Source organism: Haliotis rufescens, unplaced genomic scaffold, assembly GCF_023055435.1.
Source record: "Haliotis rufescens isolate VD_foot unplaced genomic scaffold, xgHalRufe1.0.p SCAF_18, whole genome shotgun sequence".
In the NCBI taxonomy this organism is placed as follows: Eukaryota; Metazoa; Mollusca; class Gastropoda; order Lepetellida; family Haliotidae; genus Haliotis; species Haliotis rufescens.
Genome location: NW_025963868.1, coordinates 1,037,955 through 1,063,746, shown reverse-complemented (window position 1 = coordinate 1,063,746; position 25,792 = coordinate 1,037,955). Strand labels below are relative to the sequence as shown.

Below are 25,792 nucleotides of genomic sequence, written 5' to 3'. Positions count from 1 at the left end.
GTCACATGCTTCCATCTTACTTGTCAGTGTTAGGTCACATGCGTCCATCTTGACATATTGCAGAGTCAAGTCACATGCGTCCATCTTGACATATTGCAGAGTCAAGTCACATGCGTCCATCTTGACATATTGCAGAGTCAAGTCACATACGTCCATCTTTACATATTGCAGAGTCAAGTCACATGCGTCCATCTTGACATATTGCAGAGTCAAGTCACATGCGTCCATCTTGACATATTGCAGTGTCAAGTCACATGCGTCCATCTTGACATATTGCAGAGTCAAGTCACATGCGTCCATCTTGACATATTGCAGAAGTAGGCAGCATGCTTCCATTTAACGACAACTCTGACTTCGGTTCTTGATCACGAGTTACAAACTTTCCACAAAAAGTTGAAACTCCACATCACGTGGATATTTAGCGAGGAAAGTATATGTACTCCGTGTGCCGTGGTACATCAATATAATTCAAAGGTAAATGTCTTTATTCAAGTGCCAGTGTTATCGCAATTCAAAATATGATGACGCTACAAAAACAAAGCAGGTTGAGGGCATATAAATAATGCCGTACGAAAGATAGTTAAAAATAGATAGCTACAAAAGTTGCGCAAAGTTGTTGCAACTAAATGTTCACGAATCACTATTGTGCAGTATGTGATGACTATAAACTGTGGTATCCTCTTCATCATGACAAAATATTTGGTTTCAGGTGTTCGGTTTCAGAACGCATTGAACACTATCTCAGTTAAATCACGGCGTGTCTGCATGGTGTACATGTTTGAGGAAAAGTTCAAAGTGCTTCGGGTCATTCCGGATGCTTACCAGCACAGGAATGGTCTGGCAAACCAAGAGACACTATCGGGGTGAATCTCGGATTATAAACCACGATCTAGGATTCTGGCTTGCCTAAGGGACGCAACTCTGCATAACCTATTAGACGCCTTGACAACCCGTGCCCCTTCTTTGAGTAAAGGGGGGGGGGGCACGGGTGGCCCAGTCGTCTAAGGCGCCGCGATTCGCTGTGTAGAGTTGCGTCCCTTGGTCACGCCAGAAACCTATCATTGTGGGTTCGAATCCCGGTTCACTCCGATTATGTTTCTAGGTTTGTCCGCACCATACCCGAGCTCGTGGGTTTCACCGAAGTGTTAAACGTCTGAGACCTGCATCACTTAGGGCTTTCCTCCCACATTAAGCTGACACGCCGTGATATAACTGGAATAATGTTAAAAGCGGCGTTAAACCAAACTCAACTCAACTCAACTTTGAATAAAATATGTACGATCAGAATAGAATTACGTCGAAATGGAATGAAATTCAGTGACATTGTACATGCTATTTCGTGGACGCAACTGGGTATTGAATTCATTAGTTTAAACAGATGAATAATTATTGAATGTTGGAATGGTTATCAGTGATTAACGAGACAGACCTTTGTTGAATATCAGATGTAAATACGCAATACTATGGAATGTAGATATGAGTAACATGGTATAAATGTTTCTATGTGTTACACAATGCTGTAAAATGGTGCATGACACAAAACAATACCAGTTTCAAACAACAAGAACAACATCAATGCTACAACCACAAATCCCTTGTCATTGAAATGCCCACCAAAACAAAGGACGAAGGCAGGGAAAAGTTGGAACAATTATTACAAATAATGTTTGTATTTCAAAAATTCAAGAGCAACAACAGTGCGCAAACTAGGTGGAAGAGCTATTAAGGTGACCTACTACTTAGAAAGTAATTAACGGTAGTCAAACAGAAGCATGTATAAACATTACAAGAAGACGACCGGGACAAAACGACCCATGTCACTGATATACTCTGGCGTGAGTGCATGTTCAATTCTTTTCTGCTTCAGGCGGATCCAGAGATGTGTAGTCCGATTCTGAAGAGGAATAAGGTCGAATATTATGATACAAACATCCAAGATGGCAAGTGTGAAACGGGTTGATAGTTTGAATTATATGAATTGTTGGGCATTTCTTAGAAGTTGACGGATGACAAAATAGACACAATTTATGGATAAAAACTTCTTTATTTCACTGCAATATATGATGTTATCCTTCACAACCATAAAGTCCAGATGTTGGATATTTTCTATCAAAGTGTTTGATTGAAATATTTGGAACAGAAATGATATATACATCATGCATTTGAATAACAGTCGGTTGGTCAAGAAGACAGAATGTTAGTTGAGTCTTACCAGTACTGTACTCAACACGTTCGTCCCTCTCTGTCACCTCGTCCCTGTATGGTAACAACAATAGAACTATGTGATGGTGTTAATAGCATTAAGACTTCGCCTCCAACTAGCTCCAATTCTGTGTTGTGGAGCATGTTGTCTTGAGCTCACTCACGCAATAAGATCTACCAGTGTTATTCTGAGGCTGAAAATGTAACTGAGCACGAAAGAGTATGGATAACCCATATCCTTACTACAATTGCAGCAACATCTTTGCATGCATTTCATATTCTTTTGATATTACAACAAATAGATACACTTATGAAATTAATGAGAGAAAACAATTTCAAAAAGCAATATTGCTTGCAATCATACCTGTTTTTGACATCCCCCTTCTTCTCTGCAATGGAAAAGAAAGAAAGGTTTATACAGTAACCGGAATATGCTACCGCAAGCAGGAAAAGAATGCTAACAAACAAAGGAACCTAATCAATAAGAATCTCGGATTCGACCCCCGATTATAGGTTTCTGATATGCTTAAGGGCCGCTTCTGTGCATAACAAATACTGGCACGATCCGTGCCCCCAGTTGTTTGGAAATATTTGGAATGATGTTTGTATTTTGGGCTCACTGTGAAAATTCCATAAATTTTTTTGATTCTGGTTCCAATTTTACCAGTATAAAACTCCAAAGAATAACCATGGCATCAATAAATTTGATTCTGGTTTCAATGTAACCATTTTAAAACGTCAACTCCAAAACATGATCTCGTCTAAAAGGTAAAGTAGCGGTGAAAACCTTTCAAAGCGTTTCTCTGTCTGATGACGACGATAACCAGGATGACTGTGACAACAAGGGCGACAACTCCAACTGCTATAAGCAAGTACATATACGTGTTGTCATCGCTTGATGATGGTGTGATAGTTGACATAACCACATTGCTTGCATCAGATCCTGTGACCCTTGGAAATACTTGTGTCTCACCTAAAGCGACATTAACATTCAGGAAGTGGTGTTTACTAGGTTTAAGAAAACAATATCATGTAATGAATAGTTTGTGCCTTTCTTGAAAATTGATCTGATAGTAAAATGCAAAATGCATGGAAATCTCTAAATTTGTAGAGTGTCAGAGACACAAACATGTGCCACCTGAAAAGATACGTGTCTGATCTAAAGCGACAATAAATAATTCATTTAACCTTAAAATGGGTTGTTGAAACGCAGTTCATCACAATTAAGTTGGAAGTATCATGGCAAGGCCCGACAGGCTTGAGTTTATATGCACATAATATATGTATCTCGGATCGCTAATACAATATACAATATTTACTTTTTGTCGTATAAATTCACATAGATTTGTTTAAAGATGTATCTACATTATCAGTACAACCTTTCATATGAAAAATAGGTTCATTAAAAGGGAAGTCAGTGATTAAATATACCAAGTTTAACAAACCTCCAATGGTGACAAGAACATCTCCAAATCCAAGTCCTGACTCCATTGCCCCGGTTGTACTTTCCATCCTGTTAATGGATTTACACTTATACCGCCCGGTGGTGGCAGGTCCAACAGCTGTCAGTGTCAGGGTGGGTTGTGTCCCTTGCTGCACAGTTTCCGCTCTTGAGTTTGTCCAGATATAGATGTCGGGGGCAGGGTTGGAGTCGATGCTGCATGTGATGTTGATGTTTCCCCCCTTGACCACCACATATTCTCGAGGACAGGACACAGTTGGTTTATCTGAATACAAACAAGTAAAATCAATGATGAACTGACACTTGCAACCTGTTTGTATTTACCACCGAGTAAAAGTATAAATATACTTTGGAACATAATATTATCCGACTTGTGATAAGAGTCTTCAGAAATAAAAAAACATGTGATTCGTGTCAGCATAAAGAAATAACCGAGTGAATCAATAATTCCGGGAACCGGGATTCGAACCCACAGTCATAGGTTTCTGCAGTGCCCAATGGACGCAACTCTTCACAGCGACGCCTTAGACGACTGGGCCGCCCGTGCCCCCTTGCCTTAATATACAATCATGAAGTTAAATAGTGTCAAACCATACGGATGCAATTTGACCATTACCACCCAGATTTCAAAGAGCTACACTATAAAGGCAACATCAAAAAGCACTGATAGGTATCTGGTGGCACACTGTGCGTTTTCTCAATGCTATTTGCTGATATGTTTCAAAATGGGCTCACCATGTAAGAAAGAAAACGCGTGACAAATATTCGTGGCTTACAGAGGACGTCAATGTGCAGCAGTTCCTGGCCCCAGGCCTCCCTGATTGTCCCATTTGACACAACCATCCTATTGGTGATGTTCACAAGGAATTCGCCACCGTCCAAACGACTGATGTTTCTGTAGTTCCGGTATGCCTCGGTTTGATGCCAAGTCAGCCTCGTTCCGGTCTTACGCCATGTTGTTAGGTACGGGAGAGGGTTTGGCAGGTTAACCAACGTTATGTTCACGGATGAATATTCTACAATCTTGACGTCAGATGTCATGAATGATTTAGGCGGGTCTGCAACAAAAGCAAAGAAAATAGGTGAAGGAAGTTCGTAATGATAAGGAGAATCAGTTGTTATGTTTGTCATTCTGTGGCATGTGTTAGGGTACAAATTTAATTACAGTAGTTACATTTCTGTCACAGTATATACTTAAAACAAGTGGCATGTGTGAGGGTACAAATTAACCAATAGTAGTTACATTTCTGTCGCAGTATATACTTATAACAAGTGGCATCTGTCGGGTTACAAATTAATTAATAGTAGTTACATTTCTGTCGCAGTATATACTTATAACCAGTCGCGTGTGTTAGGGTACATATTAGTCACGAGTAGTTACATTTCCGTATCAGCATATACTTATAACAGGTGGAATGTGTGAGGGTATAAATTAGTCACTAGCAGCTACATTTCTGTCGCAGTATATACTTATAACAGGTGGCATGTTTGAGGGTACAAATTAGTCACTTGTAGTTACATATCTGTCGCAGTATATACTTAAAACAGGTGGAATGTGTGAGGGTATAAATTAGTCACTAGCAGCTACATTTCTGTCGCAGTATATACTTATAACAGGTGGCATGTTTGAGGGTGCAAATTAGTCACTAGCAGCTACATTTCTGTCGCAGTATATACATATAACAAGTCGCATGTTTGAGGGTGCAAATAAGTCACTAGTAGTCACATTTCTGTCGCAGTATATACATATAACAAGTCGCATGTTTGAGGGTGCAAATTAGTCACTAGCAGCTACATTTCTGTCGCAGTATATACTTATAACAGGAGGCATGTTTGAGGGTGCAAATAAGTCACTAGTAGTTACATTTCTGTCGCAGTATATACATATAACAAATCGCATGTTTGAGGGTGCAAATTAGTCACTTGTAGTTACATTTCTGTCGCAGTATATACATATAAACAGCCGCATGTTTGAGGGTACAAATTAGTCACTTGTAGTTACATTTCTGTCGCAGTATATACATATAACAAGTCGAATGTTTGAGGGTGCAAATTAGTCACTAGCAGCTACATTTCTGTCGCAGTATATACATATAAGAAGTCGCATGTTTGAGGGTACAAATAAGTCACTAGTAGTTACATTTCTGTCGCAGTATATACATATAACAAGTCGCATATTTGAGGGTACAAATTAGTCACTTGTAGTTACATTTCTGTCGCAGTATATACTTATAACAGGTGGAATGTTTGAGGGTGCAAATTAGTCACTAGCAGCTACATTTCTGTCGCAGTATATACTTATAACAGGAGGCATGTTTGAGGGTGCAAATTAGTCACTAGTAGTTACATTTCTGTCGCAGTATATACTTATAACAACTCGTATGTTTTAGGGTGCAAATAAGTCACTAGTAGTTACATTTCTGTCGCAGTATATACTTAAAACAGGTGGAATGTTTGAGGGTACAAATTAGTCACTTGTAGTTACATTTCTGTCGCAGTATATACATATAACAAGTCGCATGTTTGAGGGTGCACATTAGTCACTAGCAGCTACACTTCTGTCACAGTATATACATATAACAAGTCGCATGTTTGAGGGTACAAATTAGTCACTTGTAGTTACATTTCTGTCGCAGTATATACATATAACAGGTGGAATGTTTGAGGGTGCAAATTAGTCACTTGTAGTTACATTTCTGTCGCAGTATATACTTATAACAAGTCGCATGTTTGAGGGTGCAAATTAGTCACTAGTAGTTACATTTCTGTCGCAGTATATACATATAACAAGTCGCATATTTGAGGGTGCAAATTAGTCACTAGTAGTTACGCTTCTGTCGCAGTATATACTTATAACAAGTCGCATGTTTGAGGGTGCAAATTAGTCACTTGTAGTTACATTTCTGTCGCAGTATATACATATAACAAGTCGAATGTGTGAGGGTGCAAATTAGTCACTTGTAGTTACATTTCTGTCGCAGTATATACTTATAACAAGTCGCATGTTTCAGGGTGCAAATTAGTCACTAGTAGTTACATTTCTGTCGCAGTATATACTTATAACAAGTCGAATGTGTGAGGGTGCAAATTAATCACTTGTAGTTACATTTCTGTCGCAGTATATACATATAACAAGTCACATGTTTAAGGGTGCAAATTAGTCACTAGTAGTTACATTTCTGTCGCAGTATATACATATAACAAGTCGAATGTGTGAGGGTGCAAATTAGTCACTAGTAGTTACATTTCTGTCGCAGTATATACATATAACAAGTCGAATGTGTGAGGGTGCAAATTAGTCACTAGTAGTTACATTTCTGTCGCAGTATATACATATAACAAGTCGCATGTTTGAGGGTACAAATGAGTCACTAGCAGCTACACTTCTGTCGCAGTATATACATATAACAAGTCGCATGTTTGAGTGTACAAATTAGTCACTAGTTGTTACATTTCTGTCGCAGTATATACATATAACAAGTCGCATGTTTGAGGGTGCAAATTAGTCACTAGTAGTTACATTTCTGTCGCAGTATATACATATAACAAGTCGAATGTGTGAGGGTGCAAATTAGTCACTAGTAGTTACATTTCTGTCGCAGTATATATATATAACAAGTCGCTTGTTTGAGGGTGCAAATTAGTCACTAGTAGTTACATTTCTGTCGCAGTATATACATATAACAAGTCGCATGTTTGAGGGTACAAATTAGTCACTTGTAGTTACATTTCTGTCGCAGTATATACTTATAACAAGTCGCATGTTTGAGGGTACAAATTAGTCACTAGTAGTTACATTTCTGTCGCTGTATATACATATAACAAGTCGAATGTGTGAGGGTGCACATTAGTCACTTGTAGTTACATTTCTGTCGCAGTATATACATATAACAAGTCGCATGTTTGAGGGTGCAAATTAGTCACTAGCAGCTACATTTCTGTCGCAGTATATACATATAACAAGTCGCATGTTTGAGGGTACAAATTAGTCACTTGCAGTTACATTCCTGTCGCAGTATATACATATAACAAGTCGCATGTTTGAGGGTACAAATTAGTCACTAGTAGTTACATTTCTGTCGCAGTATATACTTATAACAGGTGGAATGTTTGAGGGTGCAAATTAGTCACTAGTAGTTTTCATTTCTGTCGCAGTATATACATATAACAAGTCGAATGTGTGAGGGTGCAAATTAGTCACTTGTAGTTACATTTCTGTCGCAGTATATACTTATAACAGGTGGCATGTTTGAGGGTGCAAATTAGTCACTAGTAGTTACATTTCTGTCGAAGTATTTACATATAACAAGTCGAATGTGTGAGGATGCAAATTAATAACTAGTAGCAACAACAATTAGATGTCTTACACAATACATTGACGAATCTTGACACAAATGAATTGTACTTCCAGTGATAGGCTGTGCAGTTTGCTTGTCCTCTGGACGACCTATTATGACTGTAGATAAGTGCACAACAGCTTACAACTTGGCTGAATCCGGTTCGCCGTAAACGACAGAGTGAAAATCTGGGTTGTGGTCCCCTTATAGCGCAACAAACGGCCCTATCTTTCTCAAACATATCAATTGTTTGATGAGGTTGTATCTCAATATTCCAATGTATAATCAAAGCTGGCAAGAAAGGGTAAAGATAGCTGATAAAGGCATATAATACATCATGCCCCTAGTGACAATCAGTCAACAATCCTGGCCTCAACTATCAATGTTTTCACAGATTTCTTTATTGAAACGGGCTGTTAAGACAAAGCTCTCTGTTGTTTACGAATAGGTAATTCAATTATTCAATTCGTTTGCAGAAATTCACGACAATGATATCATTAACGTTGGTCCTTCTGATGATAAGTTCTCAAATGGTATTTCAACTTGAAGTAAAACTAAATATACACAACCTTTTTGTTAGTTTGGGTTAGACAGAACTGTGTATATGAATGGAAGAAAACCCACAATCATACCATTATTTTTACTGAATCAGTCCACAATTGGTTCACATGTATGTTATAGTACTCGAATTAAGGTAAAACTTAATATAAATCACATTTCAAAACTTCATGTAATATGATATGCTAATGTCAAATATGCGGTCAAATGATGCTCACTATTTGTGCACTTGATTGACATAATATGCATTGCATGTCGAGCGCATGTCCTGTCCGGAGCTACTGGGGTCAAACTGCAGTCAAATATTGAGTTCTCAGTACCAACGCAAGAGACATCAAACAGACCGGAATTTACTAAAGGTGGTCCATAAAGCGGAGTGTAGATAGCGTAGGAATAATTTCTGAAGGCCAAAAAAATGTCGGTACATTGCATGTCCTGGTTACAATGTGATGTGAACTGTAATATTTGTGTTGAATTAATATCTGTACATATTTGAGTAAAAACTGCAGCCATTACCTTTTTGTGGCTGGGAACTTTGGGGATGATGATTTGGCCACATTAGGGAGCACATCCAATACACAATTCTGCAATTTTGCTTGGGCGTAGACTACCGATCACCAAATTAGGCAATTGTAGGCAATACGTAAGGAACGCATAAAAACATTAATTAGGACATTAATAAATATCAATGCAAAGTTGCATCATACTGGATACGCTTCAACAAGATTCACAACACTCTAAACGGCAAATGATTAGAAATAAAGTTCGATAAAATACAATTTGAAGTGATCTGAATAATTAATGTTGAATATATATCTTACGAGGGCTGGTTGAGAGATCTACACACAACTGTCGCTGCTTGGTATGCATGTTGGAATGAACAAACTGTTCCCCATGTGCCATTATAATTGACTTCAAGACGACCTTCGCTTGGTCCAGGAACCAGTTTTACATTGTGTGATACTACGTAAGCTGCAAAAGAGGAACATCATTAAACATTTGCACATACGTTAATCTTAACTAGGTTTGGTTGGAGTTGATATCAAAAGATGTGTGCCATGTTTGTGAGATAGAAGTTTCAGGTTATATGGTTCATGCATCACGAGGGGCGGCCGGGTAGCCCAGTGGTTAAAGCGTTCGCGGCGAAGACCCGGGTTCGATTCCCGACATGGGTACAATGTGTGAAGCCCATTTCTGGTGTCCCCCGCCGTGATATTGCCGGAATATTGCTAAATGCGGCGTAACACCATACTCACTCACTCACTCATGCATCATGAAGATCAGAAACAATGTCTGTCGTCTCAGATAATGGTCGAAGTTTCTGATGGTAGTATGGAAATGTTCTGTAGATACATAATCAAAACAGCAAGGTTGGATAATGGAAATCGTTAAATAGAAAAAAAATATCTGTTGGTGATCACTCAACTCTTTGTGGAGTTATAAATAACCTGAATGTCTGAAATACTGTATGATAATATTACGCTCTTTACTCACCAGCACCCACCAGCAGCAACAACGTTGGCATCAACATATTGCCCCACAACAGTTAGCCTACAATAGAACAAAGAAAACCTATGGCTTTCAGAAATTAGTTCTTATTCCCGTCTTCACCAGTGATGATGGGAGAAGGGGAGTGAAGTGATGGTTGGCGTGTCAGCTCAGTGTAGAAGGGGAGTGAAGTGGTGCGTGGCGTGTCAGCTTGATGGGGGAAGGAGAATGAAGTGATGCGTGGCGTGTCAGCTTGATGTGGGAAGGAAAGCAAAGTGATGCGTAGCGTGTCAGCTTGATAGGGGAAGGAGAGTGAAGTGATGCTTGGCGTGTCACCTGGATGTGGGAAGGGGAGTGAAGTGATGCGTGGCGTTTCAGCTTGATTGGGGAAGAGGAGTGAAGTGATGTGTGATGCGTAAGCTTGATGTGGGAAGGGGACTGAAGTGATGCATGATGCGTCAGCTTGATATAGAAGGAGAGTGAAGTGATGCGTGACGTGTCAGCTTGATTGGGGAAGAGGAGTGAAGTGATGTGTGATGCGTAAGCTTGATGTAGAAGGGGAGTGAATGATGCATGATGCGTCAGCTTGATATAGAAGGAGAGTGAAGTGATGCGTGGCGTGTCAGCTTGATATAGAAGGAGAGTGATGTGATGCGTGGCGTGTCAGCTTAATTAGGGAAGAGGAGTGATGTGATTTATTGTGCGTCAGCTTGATATAAAAGGAGAGTGAAGTGATGCGTGGCGTGTCAGCTTGTTTAGGGAAGAGGAGTGATATGACTTATTGTGCGTCAGCTTCATAGGGGAAGGAGAGCAAATGATGCGTGGCGTGTCAGCTTGATGTGGGAAGGGGACTGAAGTGATGCATGATGCGTCAGTTTGATGGGAGAAGGAGAGTGAAGTGATGCGTGACGTGTCAGCTTGATTGGGGAAGAGGAGTGATGTGATTTATTGTGCGTCAGCTTGATATAGAAGGAGAGTGAAGTGATGCGTGGCGTGTCAGCTTGATTAGGGAAGAGGAGTGATGTGATTTATTGTGCGTCAGCTTGATATAGAAGGAGAGTGAAGTGATGCGTGGCGTGTCAGCTTGATTAGGGAAGAGGAGTGTGTGATTTATTGTGCGTCAGCTTGATATAGAAGGAGAGTGAAGTAATGCGTAGCATGTCAGCTTGATATAGAAGGAGAGTGAAGTGATGCGTGGCGTGTCAGCTTGATTAGGAAGAGGAGTGATGTGATGTATTGTGCGTCAGCTTGATAGGGGAAGGAGAGTGAAGTAATGCGTAGCGCGTCAGCTTGATATAGAAGGAGAGTGAAGTGATGCGTGGCGTGTCAGCTTGATTAGGGAAGAGGAGTGATGTGATGTATTGTGCGTCAGCTTGATATAGAAGGAGAGTGAAGTAATGCGTAGCGCGTCAGCTTGATATAGAAGGAGAGTGAAGTGATGCGTGGCGTGTCAGCTTGATTAGGGAAGAGGAGTGATGTGATTTATTGTGCGTCAGCTTGATATAGAAGGAGAGTGAAGTAATGCGTAGCATGTCAGCTTGATATAGAAGGAGAGTGAAGTGATGCGTGGCGTGTCAGCTTGATTAGGGAAGAGGAGTGTGTGATTTATTGTGCGTCAGCTTGATATAGAAGGAGAGTGAAGTAATGCGTAGCATGTCAGCTTGATATAGAAGGAGAGTGAAGTGATGCGTGGCGTGTCAGCTTGATTAGGAAGAGGAGTGATGTGATGTATTGTGCGTCAGCTTGATAGGGGAAGGAGAGTGAAGTAATGCGTAGCGCGTCAGCTTGATATAGAAGGAGAGTGAAGTGATGCGTGGCGTGTCAGCTTGATTAGGGAAGAGGAGTGATGTGATGTATTGTGCGTCAGCTTGATAGGGGAAGGAGAGTGAAGTAATGCGTAGCGCGTCAGCTTGATATAGAAGGAGAGTGAAGTGATGCGTGGCGTGTCAGCTTGATTAGGGAAGAGGAGTGATGTGATTTATTGTGCGTCAGCTTGATATAGAAGGAGAGTGAAGTAATGCGTAGCATGTCAGCTTGATATAGAAGGAGAGTGAAGTGATGCGTGGCGTGTCAGCTTGATTAGGGAAGAGGAGTGTGTGATTTATTGTGCGTCAGCTTGATATAGAAGGAGAGTGAAGTAATGCGTAGCATGTCAGCTTGATATAGAAGGAGAGTGAAGTGATGCGTGGCGTGTCAGCTTGATTAGGAAGAGGAGTGATGTGATGTATTGTGCGTCAGCTTGATAGGGGAAGGAGAGTGAAGTAATGCGTAGCGCGTCAGCTTGATATAGAAGGAGAGTGAAGTGATGCGTGGCGTGTCAGCTTGATTAGGGAAGAGGAGTGATGTGATTTATTGTGCGTCAGCTTGATATAGAAGAAGAGTGAAGTAATGCGTAGCATGTCAGCTTGATATAGAAGGAGAGTGAAGTGATGCGTGGCGTGTCAGCTTGATTAGGGAAGAGGAGTGATGTGATTTATTGTGCGTCAGCTTGATATAGAAGGAGAGTGAAGTAATGCGTAGCGCGTCAGCTTGATATAGAAGGAGAGTGAAGTGATGCATGGCGTGTCAGCTTGATATAGAAGGAGAGTGAAGTGATGCGTGGCATGTCAGCTTGATGGGGGAAGGGGGGTGAAGTGATGCATGGCGTGTCACCTTGATATAGAAGGAGAGTGAAGTGGTGTGTGGCGTGTGAAACAGGACATGTTTTGATGGCTTGTAACTCATTATAACTCAGATCATAATATCTGGACACTAACAGGAGACAAAACTCTTAATATACAATATTTTATAAGAAATTGGTGAACAATTTGTTGGGACTCTTAGTGAAGAATTATTACGTTTTTAAATTGACTGTATACTGTATTGTACCCTTTTTATAGATTGATCGATGACATTATTGAAATCGTTCAAAAATGGTAGAAACAGCCAATTCCTTGTCACTGATTTACCCACCTGAACTAGAGATAAACGACACCAGTGAAACAGCCTGATCTGTTTCATATTTAGATCTATGCATTATTGGGACACTGGGATAGCCTCGTGATCAAAGAGTTCGCTCGTCATGCGATGGCCCGGGTTCGATTCCCCCAAGGAGTACAATGTTTGACACCCTTCACTGTGTTATTGCTGGAATATTGCTAAAAGCAACGTAAAACCCAATCACTCCCTCACAATGCATAAATATTCCTATTGATAAGAGAACTATCGTGAATATCGTGAACATCAATTGCGATGACAACTTAAATATCCCTGGGGGTGCTGTTGAAGCTTACCAAGTATGGCCCAGGAGAAAGGATTAACCTGTTGAATGTCTTTCAGAGTGCTTTAAATCAGTGCTTGGTGAAAAAGAGGAAACAAAATTGGAATGAACCCATTCTGTCCCTGACAGCTGTCATCCAAAGTCTAGCTGGCCTACTTGGAAGGTTTGTATTTGGCCCCACTACCTGTTTGATCAAAGAACGTGGTACAATTCGCAAGTAAAAATAGTGTCATATATACGGCCAGTGTGTTAGCTGATGAAGACAGTTACGTTATGTAAAAAAAGAGAGAGAGAGAGAGAGAGAGAGAGAGAGAGAGAGAGAGAGAGAGAGAGAGAGAGAGAGAGAGAGAGAGAGAGAGAGAGAGAGAGAGAGAGATATTATCTGTTCTAGTGGCAGAGCGTCTGCCCGGAGAGATGAAGACCGAGGGTTCAATCCCCGTCATACGAAAGGACATTGAAAGATGGCACTAGTTCGGCAATAAGGGGGCTAATACACGGACTGGTCGGCTCGGAGTCACTATACTGTGTCTGAGAGGGTTATTCGTATTAGCGACATGGTATGTCAGTGGGCTAGCACTATAAAATCGGTACTAGTCCGGACAAGTTCAAGCACACACAAGTCACATACACACCGTGTCATTTACTAACATTCCGAAGGAATGCACTTACAGTAAGCTACGGTTATAACGAACTCGAAGGGACCACTAATTTTAATTCGTAATAAGCATATATACAGCATTTATACAACAAATGGTCGGGACTAGAAATAGTTCTTTATATCGGTCAATTCGTTATAAGCGTGTTCGTTATAAACGTAGTTAACTGTATGCACATGCGCTTCCTAAATTAAGAATAAGGAAAATAACTATTATGCATCCATATCAGAGCTAAATTCTTGGTAGCATGAAACTATTTTTGTCTGAAAAGCTAGTATTAGGCATAAACTTCATATGTTCTGCAGAATACAAGTAACCATTGACCAACTGAAAAACACAACTGCCCCCCAACGTAACATAACATAACATCTATTGGTGCACAGACATGGTGAACGTCTCACGTGGAAATCAATTTCATCTGTAATGTTATGTTAAATGGGATATGCACACAGAGGTATCTACAACTTACCTTGAACCATGTCTTGACTAGTACTGCACAAACGCAGTTTAACAGAGCAACACTTGAGTAATTTAGTATCCCGGTAGGTTTATATGCTACGTGTAGGCCATGAGAGGCTTCCCTCATCTGATTGGGTCTGGCGACAACGAATTAAATCCAAGACCGCAGCAAACGACAACAGGATCATGTTATTTATTGTGAATTGCTTTGAAAGATGAACGGACACGTGACAGAACGGCCCTGATGACTAACAAACCATGTCAGATGACCTTGGATATATCAGTCTTGTTTCAGAGGCGAAACAGATGAAGAACGCACAGAGCACTTATGCACAGTGAATGCTGCGCTATACAAATGCATATATTATAATCAGGTCTCACCCTTAACCTAACTGTATAGACTTGGTGCTCTGCGGCACCAACACGGGGCGTGACACTGCAAGACTTGGCTACACAAGGGCTTGTCGGAACCTTTGGTCAGAAGTAAGAAAAACTATATGATCATGATGTGTGTGTTCTATATGCTACGGGTTTTTGTTGATATACAAACATGTCTGTATAGTTACCGTGGGCATGGCATTCATGTCTGTTAATGGATAGTATGGAAATAGTTGCCCCAAACAAACATCTGTATATTGATTGTGGTTACAGTTCCTTTTTGTGTTTCAGTCTATATATTGTTGTGTTAGTTCTTACATGTCTGCATACATTATGCGGATGATGCTCATGTGTATGTTTGGATGTATACCTTTATATGCATCTATGTTTGTGTACATACACATTTATCGTTAGACCCGGGTAGAGAATAGGTCTTCAACAACCCATGATTGCTGTAACAGGCGACTATACTTGTCGTAAGAGGCGACTAACGGGATCAGGTGGTCAAACTTGCTGACTTGGTTCATACATGTCATCGTATCCCAATTGAGTAGATCGATGCTCATGATCTCAATCACTGTTTATTTGTTTGTTTGTTGTTTAACGCCGCACTCAGACATATTTCAGCTATGTGACGACTGTCTGTAAATAATCGAGTCTGGACCAGAACATCCAGTGGTTTATTTACAGACCGTCGCAATATCGCTGAAATATTGCTGTGTGGCGTTAAACAACAAACAAACAAAAACAGAAAACATGTATTGTTGACCAGCGTAAACAGACAGTGGGTATCATTCTACAAAAGTACATATGAATAATCAGGGAATTATACAAAATATACAATATAAACTCAACAACAAAAGTTCCTGAGACACCAATATTTTGTGTATTTTGGTTTTCAATACAGTCCAATGCAGTCAGAGACCATCCTCGGAGTGGAAGGCCATGCGTAACCAAAATAATCGACATGACATCTGGATTCGAACAACAAACCCATGAAATCGATTCCAGCCAGCAACAGGTGACTGCAACAAGCATCCCTGGATTGTTTAGGATTCTCTTCAACAAAACAACGTTACTGTCATTCCCTGGCCGGCTCGCGCCCCTGATCCAGCAGATATGGACACGTATCTCACATGACTTTGTGCGACGCCTGGTCCATTCCCCGAGACGAAGATGTGCTGCTTGCATCGCAACCAGATGGTGTACACACATGCTATTGATTTGTAAATTGACATTTTGGCATGTTGATGTTTTTTTTAAAATCACGCATTTTCTGAAGTGAGTATGGCAAATTAAACCATTTGAACACATAGAGGAGTCTTTTATCTGTTGCAAACCGAAATTGTTTCAGATTTGGTAAAAAACTTAACTTTGCATTAAATATTATTGAATGTCAAAGGAACTTTTGTTGTTCAGTATATACATACATACATACATACATACATACATACATACATACATACATACATACATACATACATACATATATAAATTCTGACAGAATAGAGGATAAGGAGGACTAAGCTGGTTTATTTTAGGGTTGGCACAAACATTAAGTTTAAATCCAGAAGAAATCTTAGAGAAGCACAGGATGCACCACTCGGGACACAAATGTCCAGACGCTTCCTCTGACATATGCCACCAACCTGACGATGGATAAAGCCAATATAATATATCACCATATGACGTCGTACGTGTTGTCAATATCACGTTTCAAGTCATCCAGGACGACACTGTTTACGACATGTAATGATTTAGTATAGACTAAACCTATAAAATATTTATCTCTCGTCTTGAAAATAGCAAAGAAATGTCACATAAAACATCAATCAAATGATAAGAACAATTAACTATTGAACAGAGTTATAATAATTATTTACTGAATGACATATATCTTTAGCTTGATATTCGAGAATGCTGATCATCAGGTAACGTGAAGAATGTGGTGACCCTTATTGTGTAAGACTTCCAAATTGAAACAATAGGAAAATCTAGAAATGTATGCGCCAAAACATTCAATAAGAAAACAACACATATCAAGGAAACGTATACAATTAGTACTGTCTTGAACTGTCCAGTGGCTGGTTTGGTTGTATATTTATAGTGGAACAAGAACGTGTTTACGTATCTCTCACACATTTCGTCTCTTACGTTTTTCTTCGCTTAGGTACCAGGTTTCTCGAGAACATCGGTCATCATCCCTGATTCCCTGCCTACCGGAAGCTTGGCCGTTGTCGACGCTGAGTGAATATATATCTTTTTGTCACTGACTTATCCTATCACCACTTTATTTTTGTATTTGATACTGACCACTGCCATCATATTATATTGCCATTGAATATATATTGTACTCCCACAATATTGTGTACTGCCACTGTCATTGCTGTGCAGTAATTTGTATTGATGTGTACCTAGTTAATTTTTGTAATACACTTGTTGATTTTATATTGCTTGCTGGTTGTTCACACTGGGTTCCTTTATTTACATATTTCTGGATTAACATATTGTTTCAATTTTGGAATTGACACGTAACATTGTGCAATCCACACATTCCGAAAACCATGTTGGAATAGTATCTTACATACATATATAAATTCTGACGGAATAGAGGATAAGAAGGACTAAGCTGGTTTATTTTAAGGTTGGTTGACGCATGTAGCCCAATCTTGGTGTTTTCCGTCAAATTATACTTTCTCACATTCTTTTGCATTGATGAGGGTCACCCTCCCTCTGAAGTGACATTCTCAAGAGACAAAGCCAGTGCCTGGTCAGGCTGTTTACTTTGAAGTGCTAACAGTGTTCCGCCCTTTCTAAACACGGCGACTTTACTTTGTTCTCAATTGATAACCAGACCTCACATCATAGAATAGTCATGAAGTTTATTTAATCTTCGTTGTAACTTTACAACATTACCAGCTACCCCGTGAAGATTCTGGGTAAGAATTGGTCTTCAGGAACCCATGCTTGTTGTAAGAGGCGACTAACGGGATCGGGTGGTCAGGCTCGCTGACTTGGTTAATACATGTCATCGTATTCGAATTTTGTAGATCGATGCTCATGATCTCAATCACTGTTTGTTTGTTGTTTAACGCCGCACTCGACGGTCTGTAAATAATCGAGTCTGGACCAGATAATCCAGTGACGGACAACATGAGCATCGATCCACACAATTTCTTTTCCAGAGAATTGCTGAGTGCGGCGTTAAACAACATTATCAGCCACCAAAACCATATCATCCACTAAAAGTAGCTGGTCATGTTAACTATTCATTCTGATACAAATACGCCGTCTTAAAATGAACTGTTTAAATATATAGCGAGTTCAAATATTAAATATATACATGAACTGCATGCTGAAGAACTTCTGGAAGACCCTTTCTAAATCTGGCGTAATATTCTTCAATAACGCATCTATTTGCAGACAAAGTTCTAGTCTCTTATTAAGATGTGTTTGTTTGTTTGTTTCAATGTCACCGCTATATAAGTTTTTTTGTGTAAATAAACGAGTCTCGACCAGACAATCCAGTGATTGACATCATAATCATTGATTCACCTAAGTGGTTGGTTGGTTGGTTTGTTGTTTAACGCCGCACTCAGCAAGATTCCAGCTATATGACGGCGGTCTGTAAATAATCGAGTCTGGACCAGACAATCCAGTGATTAATATCATGAACATCGATCCACGGTATTGGGACTGATGACATGTGTCAACCAAGTCAGCGAGTCTGACCACCCGATCCTGTTAGTCGCCTTTTACGACAAGCATAGTCGCCTTTTACGGCAAGCATGGGTTGATGAAGACCTATTCTACCCCAGATATATACAGGTCCTCTCTTTTCGAAGAAATGTGGACATTTTCCCAAACCCTGGTCAACTCGAATACTTATACCTGGACATAAAAACAGAGAAACGGGACCTACCCAAATAATTACAGAGGAATTACATTATGGAACATATATGTAATACATTTACTTATATTCTTACTAGGCACTCGTGAAGAGCAACCTCCCCGTGGTGATTGGTTTGGCGCTTCAAACCAATCTTCAAGCTGTTGCAGTAAGACTGACTTTGCACATAACGTTTACTCTGAGCTCTCTATATATTTCCCCTTCTTCTGCGCTTGAGCAATCAGACCTTTATAGGGAAGTGTTGCCGTTAATCCTAAAGGTAATGTCCTTGAAGATTTTATTTCCGATAGCAACTTGTGCATTTTCACTGATGGAGCAAGTACATATTTACATGCTGCTTCTGGTACCTATTCTACTTTATATTTGCCACTTACAGATTCCAATCTCTTAAACGAATTTACGTGGTCGTTTCGCAATGAGTTGTGTGGAAGCGATCATTTCCCTTCAATCCTAACATCAAATAATCCATCTGATCACCCACATCAAGGTGGAAATTGCCGACATAACCATTCCAAAGTCCTCTGCTAACCACACATACGAAAACTATAGTTTGACAATGAGTGCAAACAGGCGAGGATGTGCAGGAAAAAAGCAGAGAAATATGTCCGCCGACATCCAACTGTACATAATTTGAATTGTGTTAAAATCACAAATGCCAAGGCACGCCGTACATTCCAACAGAATAAGCATTAGTCTTGGGAGGAATTATGTCTCAAAAATTAATTCGCGCAAGCCAATATCCAAGGTTTGGAACATGATTGCAAAAATTAAAGGCAAAGGCTCCAAATCGACTGTCCACATCTCAAGGCAGGTGACCATTTATTAACAGATAAAGTGGACATTGCTAATAAATTGGGCGAGACGCTGGCAAAACACTCACAAAGAAGAGGTTGATTTTACTTCTCTAAATGGAAATGATTACAATGAAGTATTTTCGCTCCACGAGCTAAATACTGCCTTAGGTCAAGTGCACGATAATGCAACGTGAGCTGATATCATGGAAAACATTCACTATCAACTCCTGAAGCATTTGCCTGATTCATGTTTAGAGACACTTCTTGATATATTTGATCACGTTTTGACATCAGGGAATTTTCCTCCTTAGTGGCGTAATGCAATAGTTGTCCCCATACCTAAACCTGGTAGGGACCATAGTGATGCATCTAATTATTTACCAATATCACTAACAACCGGTGTGTGCAAAACCATGGAACGAATGGTAAATAATCGACGGTAGTGGTACTTGGAAACTAACAATCTCATAAGTAACATTCAATGTGGTTTCTGTCAAAATAGAAGTACCATTGATTATCTGGTACGTTTGTATCCTTTGTCAAAAATGCATTTGTCAATAATCAGCATGCAGTATCAATGTTAAAAGACCTACATGATTTGGGGTTAAGAGGCCGTTTGCCTCAATTCATATCAAAATTTTTAACAGACCGACAATTTCAGGTTCATGTGGGTTCCACCCTGTGTGACCATTATTATTAGGATCAGGATGTCCCACAAGGCACTATTTTGTCTGTAACTCTGTTTACATTACAAAATTACATTCTATCCCGTTAAACCCTGCATATAACTGTATATTTCAACCCCCTTACGAATAACTTTTTTCATAGTAAGCCTAAGCTGGTCCCACCGCTAGGCATTCGGATTAAACCCCATATTACAGCTGCAAATATTGATTTAGATAACATTTCGCCTTTCAGGCTTCTGTCTTCTCCCCCCTGGCAACTTATCAGACGGGAGGTAGACTTAATTCTTACACAATTTAAAAAATCAGACACGAATCAATTAATATACCAACAAGAATATATAGAAGTTAGAACTTAATATGAATCCCACCGTTCCATTTTTACAGATGGATCAAAGGATCGTAGCACAGTCTCCAGTGCTGCTGTCATTGGATCAAAAACCGTATCATCCCGATTACCAGACCATAGCTCCATTTTCACAGCTGAAGCCAAAGCCATATTAGCGGCTTTGGAAAATATTCAAAATCAATCTAGCAGGAATCTTCTCAGATTCTCTATCTTGTTTACAGGTATGAACATCGAGCTCTTCAAGTCATCTATTAATTCTAGATATTTATGAACCATATGATGAGCTTGCTACTGGCCAATACGACATCGTTTTCTGTTGGTTACCAAGTCATTTTGGAATCACGCGTAACGCTATGGCTGATGCTGCAGCAAAAGCAGCACTGAACAAATCTGTGACACCACTTTTTATACCATACAGTGACTATAAGCCAGTAATTAGATGTTATATCAAAGACCTAATGCAAAAGAAGTGGGACACTCCAGTGGGTACATAAATTACATGCAATAAAAGCAAATATCGGTTACACTTACTTGGGTTGTCAGTCCAGATTTTAAGAGGTCATTATGCGACGATGTCGTATTTGCCATTCGCGTTATACACATGAGTATTGGTTGAAAGGTGAAGATCCTCTATTTTGTGTCCCTTGTAATGAAAGAATCACAGTCAAGCATGTCTTGCTTGACTGTAGCTATTTTTTCATCACAGGGGATAATTATTTGAAAGTTTCATCCATAAAGGATCTTTTTACTGTAAGTTCTCGTCTATTTCTTGGGGTTTTAAAAGAAATAGAATTGATTGATACATTTTGATATGTATTGTAAAAAGTGCATGATTTTAATTTGGTAGAATGAATTAATAACTGAGATTGTTGGTGGCTGTACCTTCAAAGGGGGTTGAAGAAACGTAAAATAATTGTCCCATTTCATTCAAAGTATTTTTCATTTTCCATTCAGCATTATATATTCCTCTTAGAAACGTAAATATTACAACCAATGAAAATTCCGAGAAACCAGTGTTAAAAACGCAAAAAAAGATAAACCTTTGTTCGGAATAGAATGCAGGCGATTTTGAAAGAAATATAATAAAGCAAAAATGTGTCATAAAAAATAGAAAACATACCAGAGCACAAAGAATCAAAGTCTTACAGGAATGTATGAGTATATACGTGAATATAAAGACAATTTAAACAAGCATGAAATATCCCCCGTCAATATGACATGTCCAGTTGTGTGCAATGCATTAGCTCCTGTGAAATGTTCACTGGACCTTTTTGTAAATGGCCTAATTTCAGCACTATAAAACGTTATTAGTGGTAATGTTTTGCTGTCTGCAGTTTGTGATAGAATATGAAACTGTATTTGTAATGAGTAAGGATGAGACATATGGACGAACAATTTCTTTATTACAGTTAGGAGCGACATTTCAGTGTAGGTTCTAACACTGTTATCAAGCAAGTGAAGTACAGAGTATAGTTGACAAGAATATATACAGGATAGGAGGCAGAGTTCATACAGTTAAGTAGGTTTAAGATCAGTTACACTGTTGTATTTGTAATGAGTTGTGTTATTACTTAAATGAGATCAATGAGAGCAGGAGTCACCATGAGGTGTACTGAGAAGTACAGCACCAATCATCTGATGATCTGGGTAGTAGACTGGAGTCTGGAATGCTACAGCATTGGCATTATCAGTAAACAACAAGTCCAGTCTAGCTGCAAGACAGTGAGTTGGAGAGTGAATGAGTTGAGTCATTTTCCGCACATTAAAGAAATCTTCAAGTTTCAGTTTTTTACTCAGATGACAGTTGAAATCCCCAGTAACATGACATGTTCACATTCATGTTGCTTTGAGATATCCTGAAGTTTCTGCATGAAGTTAGTAAGAGAATACGTCAACCGTGTCTATGACACATTTGGAGGAACATACACACAAGCAATGCAGAACTTGCCAACAAGAAAGGAAATGTATTCAATACTGTGAGATGATATTATATGCAAGGGTGGTGAAGAAATATCGTACGGTTTTCAAGATCAGCTCCTGAAACGAGGACTACAGCCATTTTCAGGCTAAGTCAAAGTGGTTGCCATGGAAACTCGATTTTTCTTTATAAATTCCAAACTATCAAACGGCACCAGTTCATCATTAGACCTATATATATGCCACGTTTGGTGACGAAATATCATACGGTTTTCAAGATCTGCTCCAGAAAAGAGGACTACTGCCATTTTCAGTCTAAGTCAAAGTCGTTGCCCTTGAAACTCGATTTTTCTTTATAAATCTCAAACTATCAATCAGCACCAGTTCATCACTAGACCTATCCATGTGCCACGTTTGGTGAAGAAATATCATACCGTTTTCAAGATCTGCTCCGGAAACAAGGACTAGTCTGGTACATATATTCACATATCCTGACGTCATACTAAACGTAGATGTCCTAGAAAAGAATAAAACCTATTGGCCTCCATTCGATACGAGAAAGTCATACAGTTCAATGTTCTTTTTTCGTTTTGCTATCAACGTGGCTGTGACGCCTTCGTTGGTCCTGACGTTAATTTCCAGAAGGTCCTTTGAAAGAATGAATTTCACCATGTCTAGATTTCCCTTCTGACAGACCAAGTGAAGGATGTTCATGCCTCGTTTTGTCACCATTGACATATTACCCCCTTTGCTCAGAACGAAATCAAACACATCTTTGTCTCCCCTCAGGGCTGACACCATCAGTGGTGTCTTCCCAAACCCTTTTCTGCTGTTGATGTCCACAAGGTCAAGAGAGATAACATATTTAACTATCTCCAAATGTCCCCCAATACAAGCCGCATGAAGGATGTTGGTACATCCATAGCCATTTGACACATCACACCCTTTACTTATAAGTAAGTCAAACATTTCTCTGTTTCCCAGTCTTGCTGCCACCATCACTGATGTCCATCTGTGATGTCCTCTACTGTTGATGTCTACCTTGTTCAGCGAGAGGACATATTGTACCATCTCAACATGACCCCCAGCACAGGTGTAATGTAGGATGTTGTTACCTTGTCGATCTGTCAATGACACATTAGCTCCTTCACTTACAAGAACGGCAAACACATCTCTATAACCCTTGTTTGCTGCCATCATCACAGGTGTCCTTTTGCACTTCGTTCTACTGTTGATGTCAACAATATTCTGTGATAAGATATATTTTACCATTGCCACATGTCCCATACAAGAGGCTATATGTAGAATATTGTTACCGTGATCATCAACAAGTGACACATTACTTCCTTTATTTATGAGAAGGTTTACCACGCCCCCATGTCCTGCGCATGCTGCCGCCATCACTGGTGTCCTTGCCCGTCTGTCCCTGCTGTTGACATCCAGCTGCCCCTCAGACAAGATACGTTTCACCATGTTCAGGTTCCCCTCCCAGCATGCATCGTGAACTTGGTTGTCCATTGACCTGCCCTCCTGGTCACATGGTTTATCTGGTATGTATCTTTCAGGAGAGAACTGCTTTCCACCTGAATGAATATATTGCAAATTGTATACAAATATTTTAAATAAATTACCAGAGTTTGATTGTAGTCTTTCAATTCATTTTGTTTGTGTGGTTGGTGATAAGATGACTTGGTTGACAGTGTGGATTCGTACCCCGACGACATGGACAATTTCTCATGATACTGATCACTGGATTGTCGTGAACAGAACCGATTGTTTACAGAAGTATTGATGGATGCGGTATTAGGCAACCAACAAACAATACCTTTTATCTGAAAATTGTGAGTGGCAGTTGGTACCGCAATGCCCTATTGGCAAACACCAGGTGTCATTACTGATTTTCAGTGATCCATTCATATAAATTTTATCACTATTTGCTTTTTATCTGTTTGAGCACAGAATAGCAGCGAGTGTACTGTTTCTGTGGATGATAGTTTTCTTTCTGGAAATTTAACATTAAATGTAGAAATAAGTTGGGGCATGTATAAGAGATTTCATGTTTAATACATTCTTAATTTTGAGGAACATTTGTCTCAAACATAATGATGCAGTTACCTGTAACACAAACCGATTTTCCAGATCGAGCCTTCAAACATCGGGTCGTGACACTGCAAGACTTGGCTACACAAGGGCTTGTCGGAACCTTTGGTCAGAAGTAAGAAAAACTATATGATCATGATGTGTGTGTTCTATATGCTACGGGTTTTTGTTGATATACAAACATGTCTGTATAGTTACCGTGGGCATGGCATTCATGTCTGTTAATGGATAGTATGGAAATAGTTGCCCCAAACAAACATCTGTATATTGATTGTGGTTACAGTTCCTTTTTGAGTTTCAGTCTATATATTGTTGTGTTAGTTCTTACATGTCTGCATACATTATGCGGATGATGCTCATGTGTATGTTTGGATGTATACCTTTATATGCATCTATGTTTGTGTACATACACATTTATCGTTAGACCCGGGTAGAGAATAGGTCTTCAGCAACCCATGATTGCCGTAACAGGCGACTATACTTGTCGTAAGAGGCGACTAACGGGATCAGGTGGTCAAGCTCGCTGACTTGGTTCATACATGTCATTGTATCCCAATTGAGTAGATCGATGCTCATGATCTCAATCACTGTATATTTGTTTGTTTGTTGTTTAACGCCGCACTCAGACATATTTCAGCTATGTGACGACTGTCTGTAAATAATCGAGTCTGGACCAGAACATCCAGTGGTTTATTTACAGACCGTCGCAATATTACTGAAATATTGCTGTGTGGCGTTAAACAACAAACAAACAAAAACAGAAAACTTTTATCGTTAATATTTGGTACACCAGCGTAAACAGACAGTGGGTATCATTCTACAAAAGTATATATGAATAATCAGGGAATTATACAAAATATACAATATGTACTCAACAACAAATGTTCCTGTGACACCAATATTTTAGTGTATATTTCCAACAAGTAAGGTTTGGTTTTCAATACAGACGAATGCAGTCAAAGACCATCCTCGGAGTGGCAGGCCATGCGTAACCAATAATCGATATGACAACTTGATTCGAACAAAAAACCTACGAAATCGATTTCAGCCAGCAACAGTGACTGCAACAAGCATCCCTGGCCTTCGACGAATATCTTCACAAACCATACGTTGACACCTCAGGTGTGCAGGGATTGTCGCCAGAAGACCCGCAAGACGTCCCATTTTGACAGAAAACCACCGTCAAGCACGTCTACAGTGTTCGCAGACAGCGTCTACGCTGGACGGCCATGCAGTAGGG

General features: G+C 39.7%; 2 protein-coding genes across 2 annotated transcripts; both read right to left on the bottom strand.

Annotated features, from left to right (window-relative positions):
* Positions 1-1,847: 1,847 nt before the first annotated feature.
* Positions 1,848-14,441, bottom strand: LOC124148402 (limbic system-associated membrane protein-like). The gene is made up of 6 exons (XM_046519482.2): positions 14,432-14,441; positions 4,441-4,722; positions 3,648-3,929; positions 2,567-2,591; positions 2,213-2,256; positions 1,848-1,894 (listed from the first exon to the last, which is right to left on the bottom strand). Exons 1-6 carry the CDS (start codon positions 14,439-14,441, stop codon positions 1,848-1,850), a joined length of 690 nt encoding a protein of 229 aa, XP_046375438.2.
* An 8,545-nt stretch (positions 14,442-22,986) lies between these two features.
* LOC124121824 (transient receptor potential cation channel subfamily A member 1-like) lies at positions 22,987-23,925 on the bottom strand. Its single transcript, XM_048398626.1, has 2 exons — positions 23,769-23,925; positions 22,987-23,576 (listed from the first exon to the last, which is right to left on the bottom strand). Exons 1-2 carry the CDS (start codon positions 23,923-23,925, stop codon positions 22,987-22,989), a joined length of 747 nt encoding a protein of 248 aa, XP_048254583.1.
* Between the last annotated feature and the right edge of the window lie 1,867 nt (positions 23,926-25,792).

Bases quoted from the DNA above. Each gene is read 5' to 3' on its own strand.
- LOC124121824 (XM_048398626.1), bottom strand. From the start codon at position 23,925: ATGGTGAAACGTATCTTGTCTGAGGGGCAGCTGGATGTCAACAGCAGG. The intron at 23,577-23,768 runs GTAACAATATTC...TGTCATTGACAG, and splicing joins GTCACTTGTTGATGATCACG to ATCGACAAGGTAACAACATC.
- LOC124148402 (XM_046519482.2), bottom strand. The intron at 2,592-3,647 runs GTTTGTTAAACT...TTTCCATTGCAG, and splicing joins TGTTCTTGTCACCATTGGAG to AGAAGAAGGGGGATGTCAAA. The intron at 2,257-2,566 runs GTATGATTGCAA...GTTACCATACAG, and splicing joins AAGGGGGATGTCAAAAACAG to GGACGAGGTGACAGAGAGGG.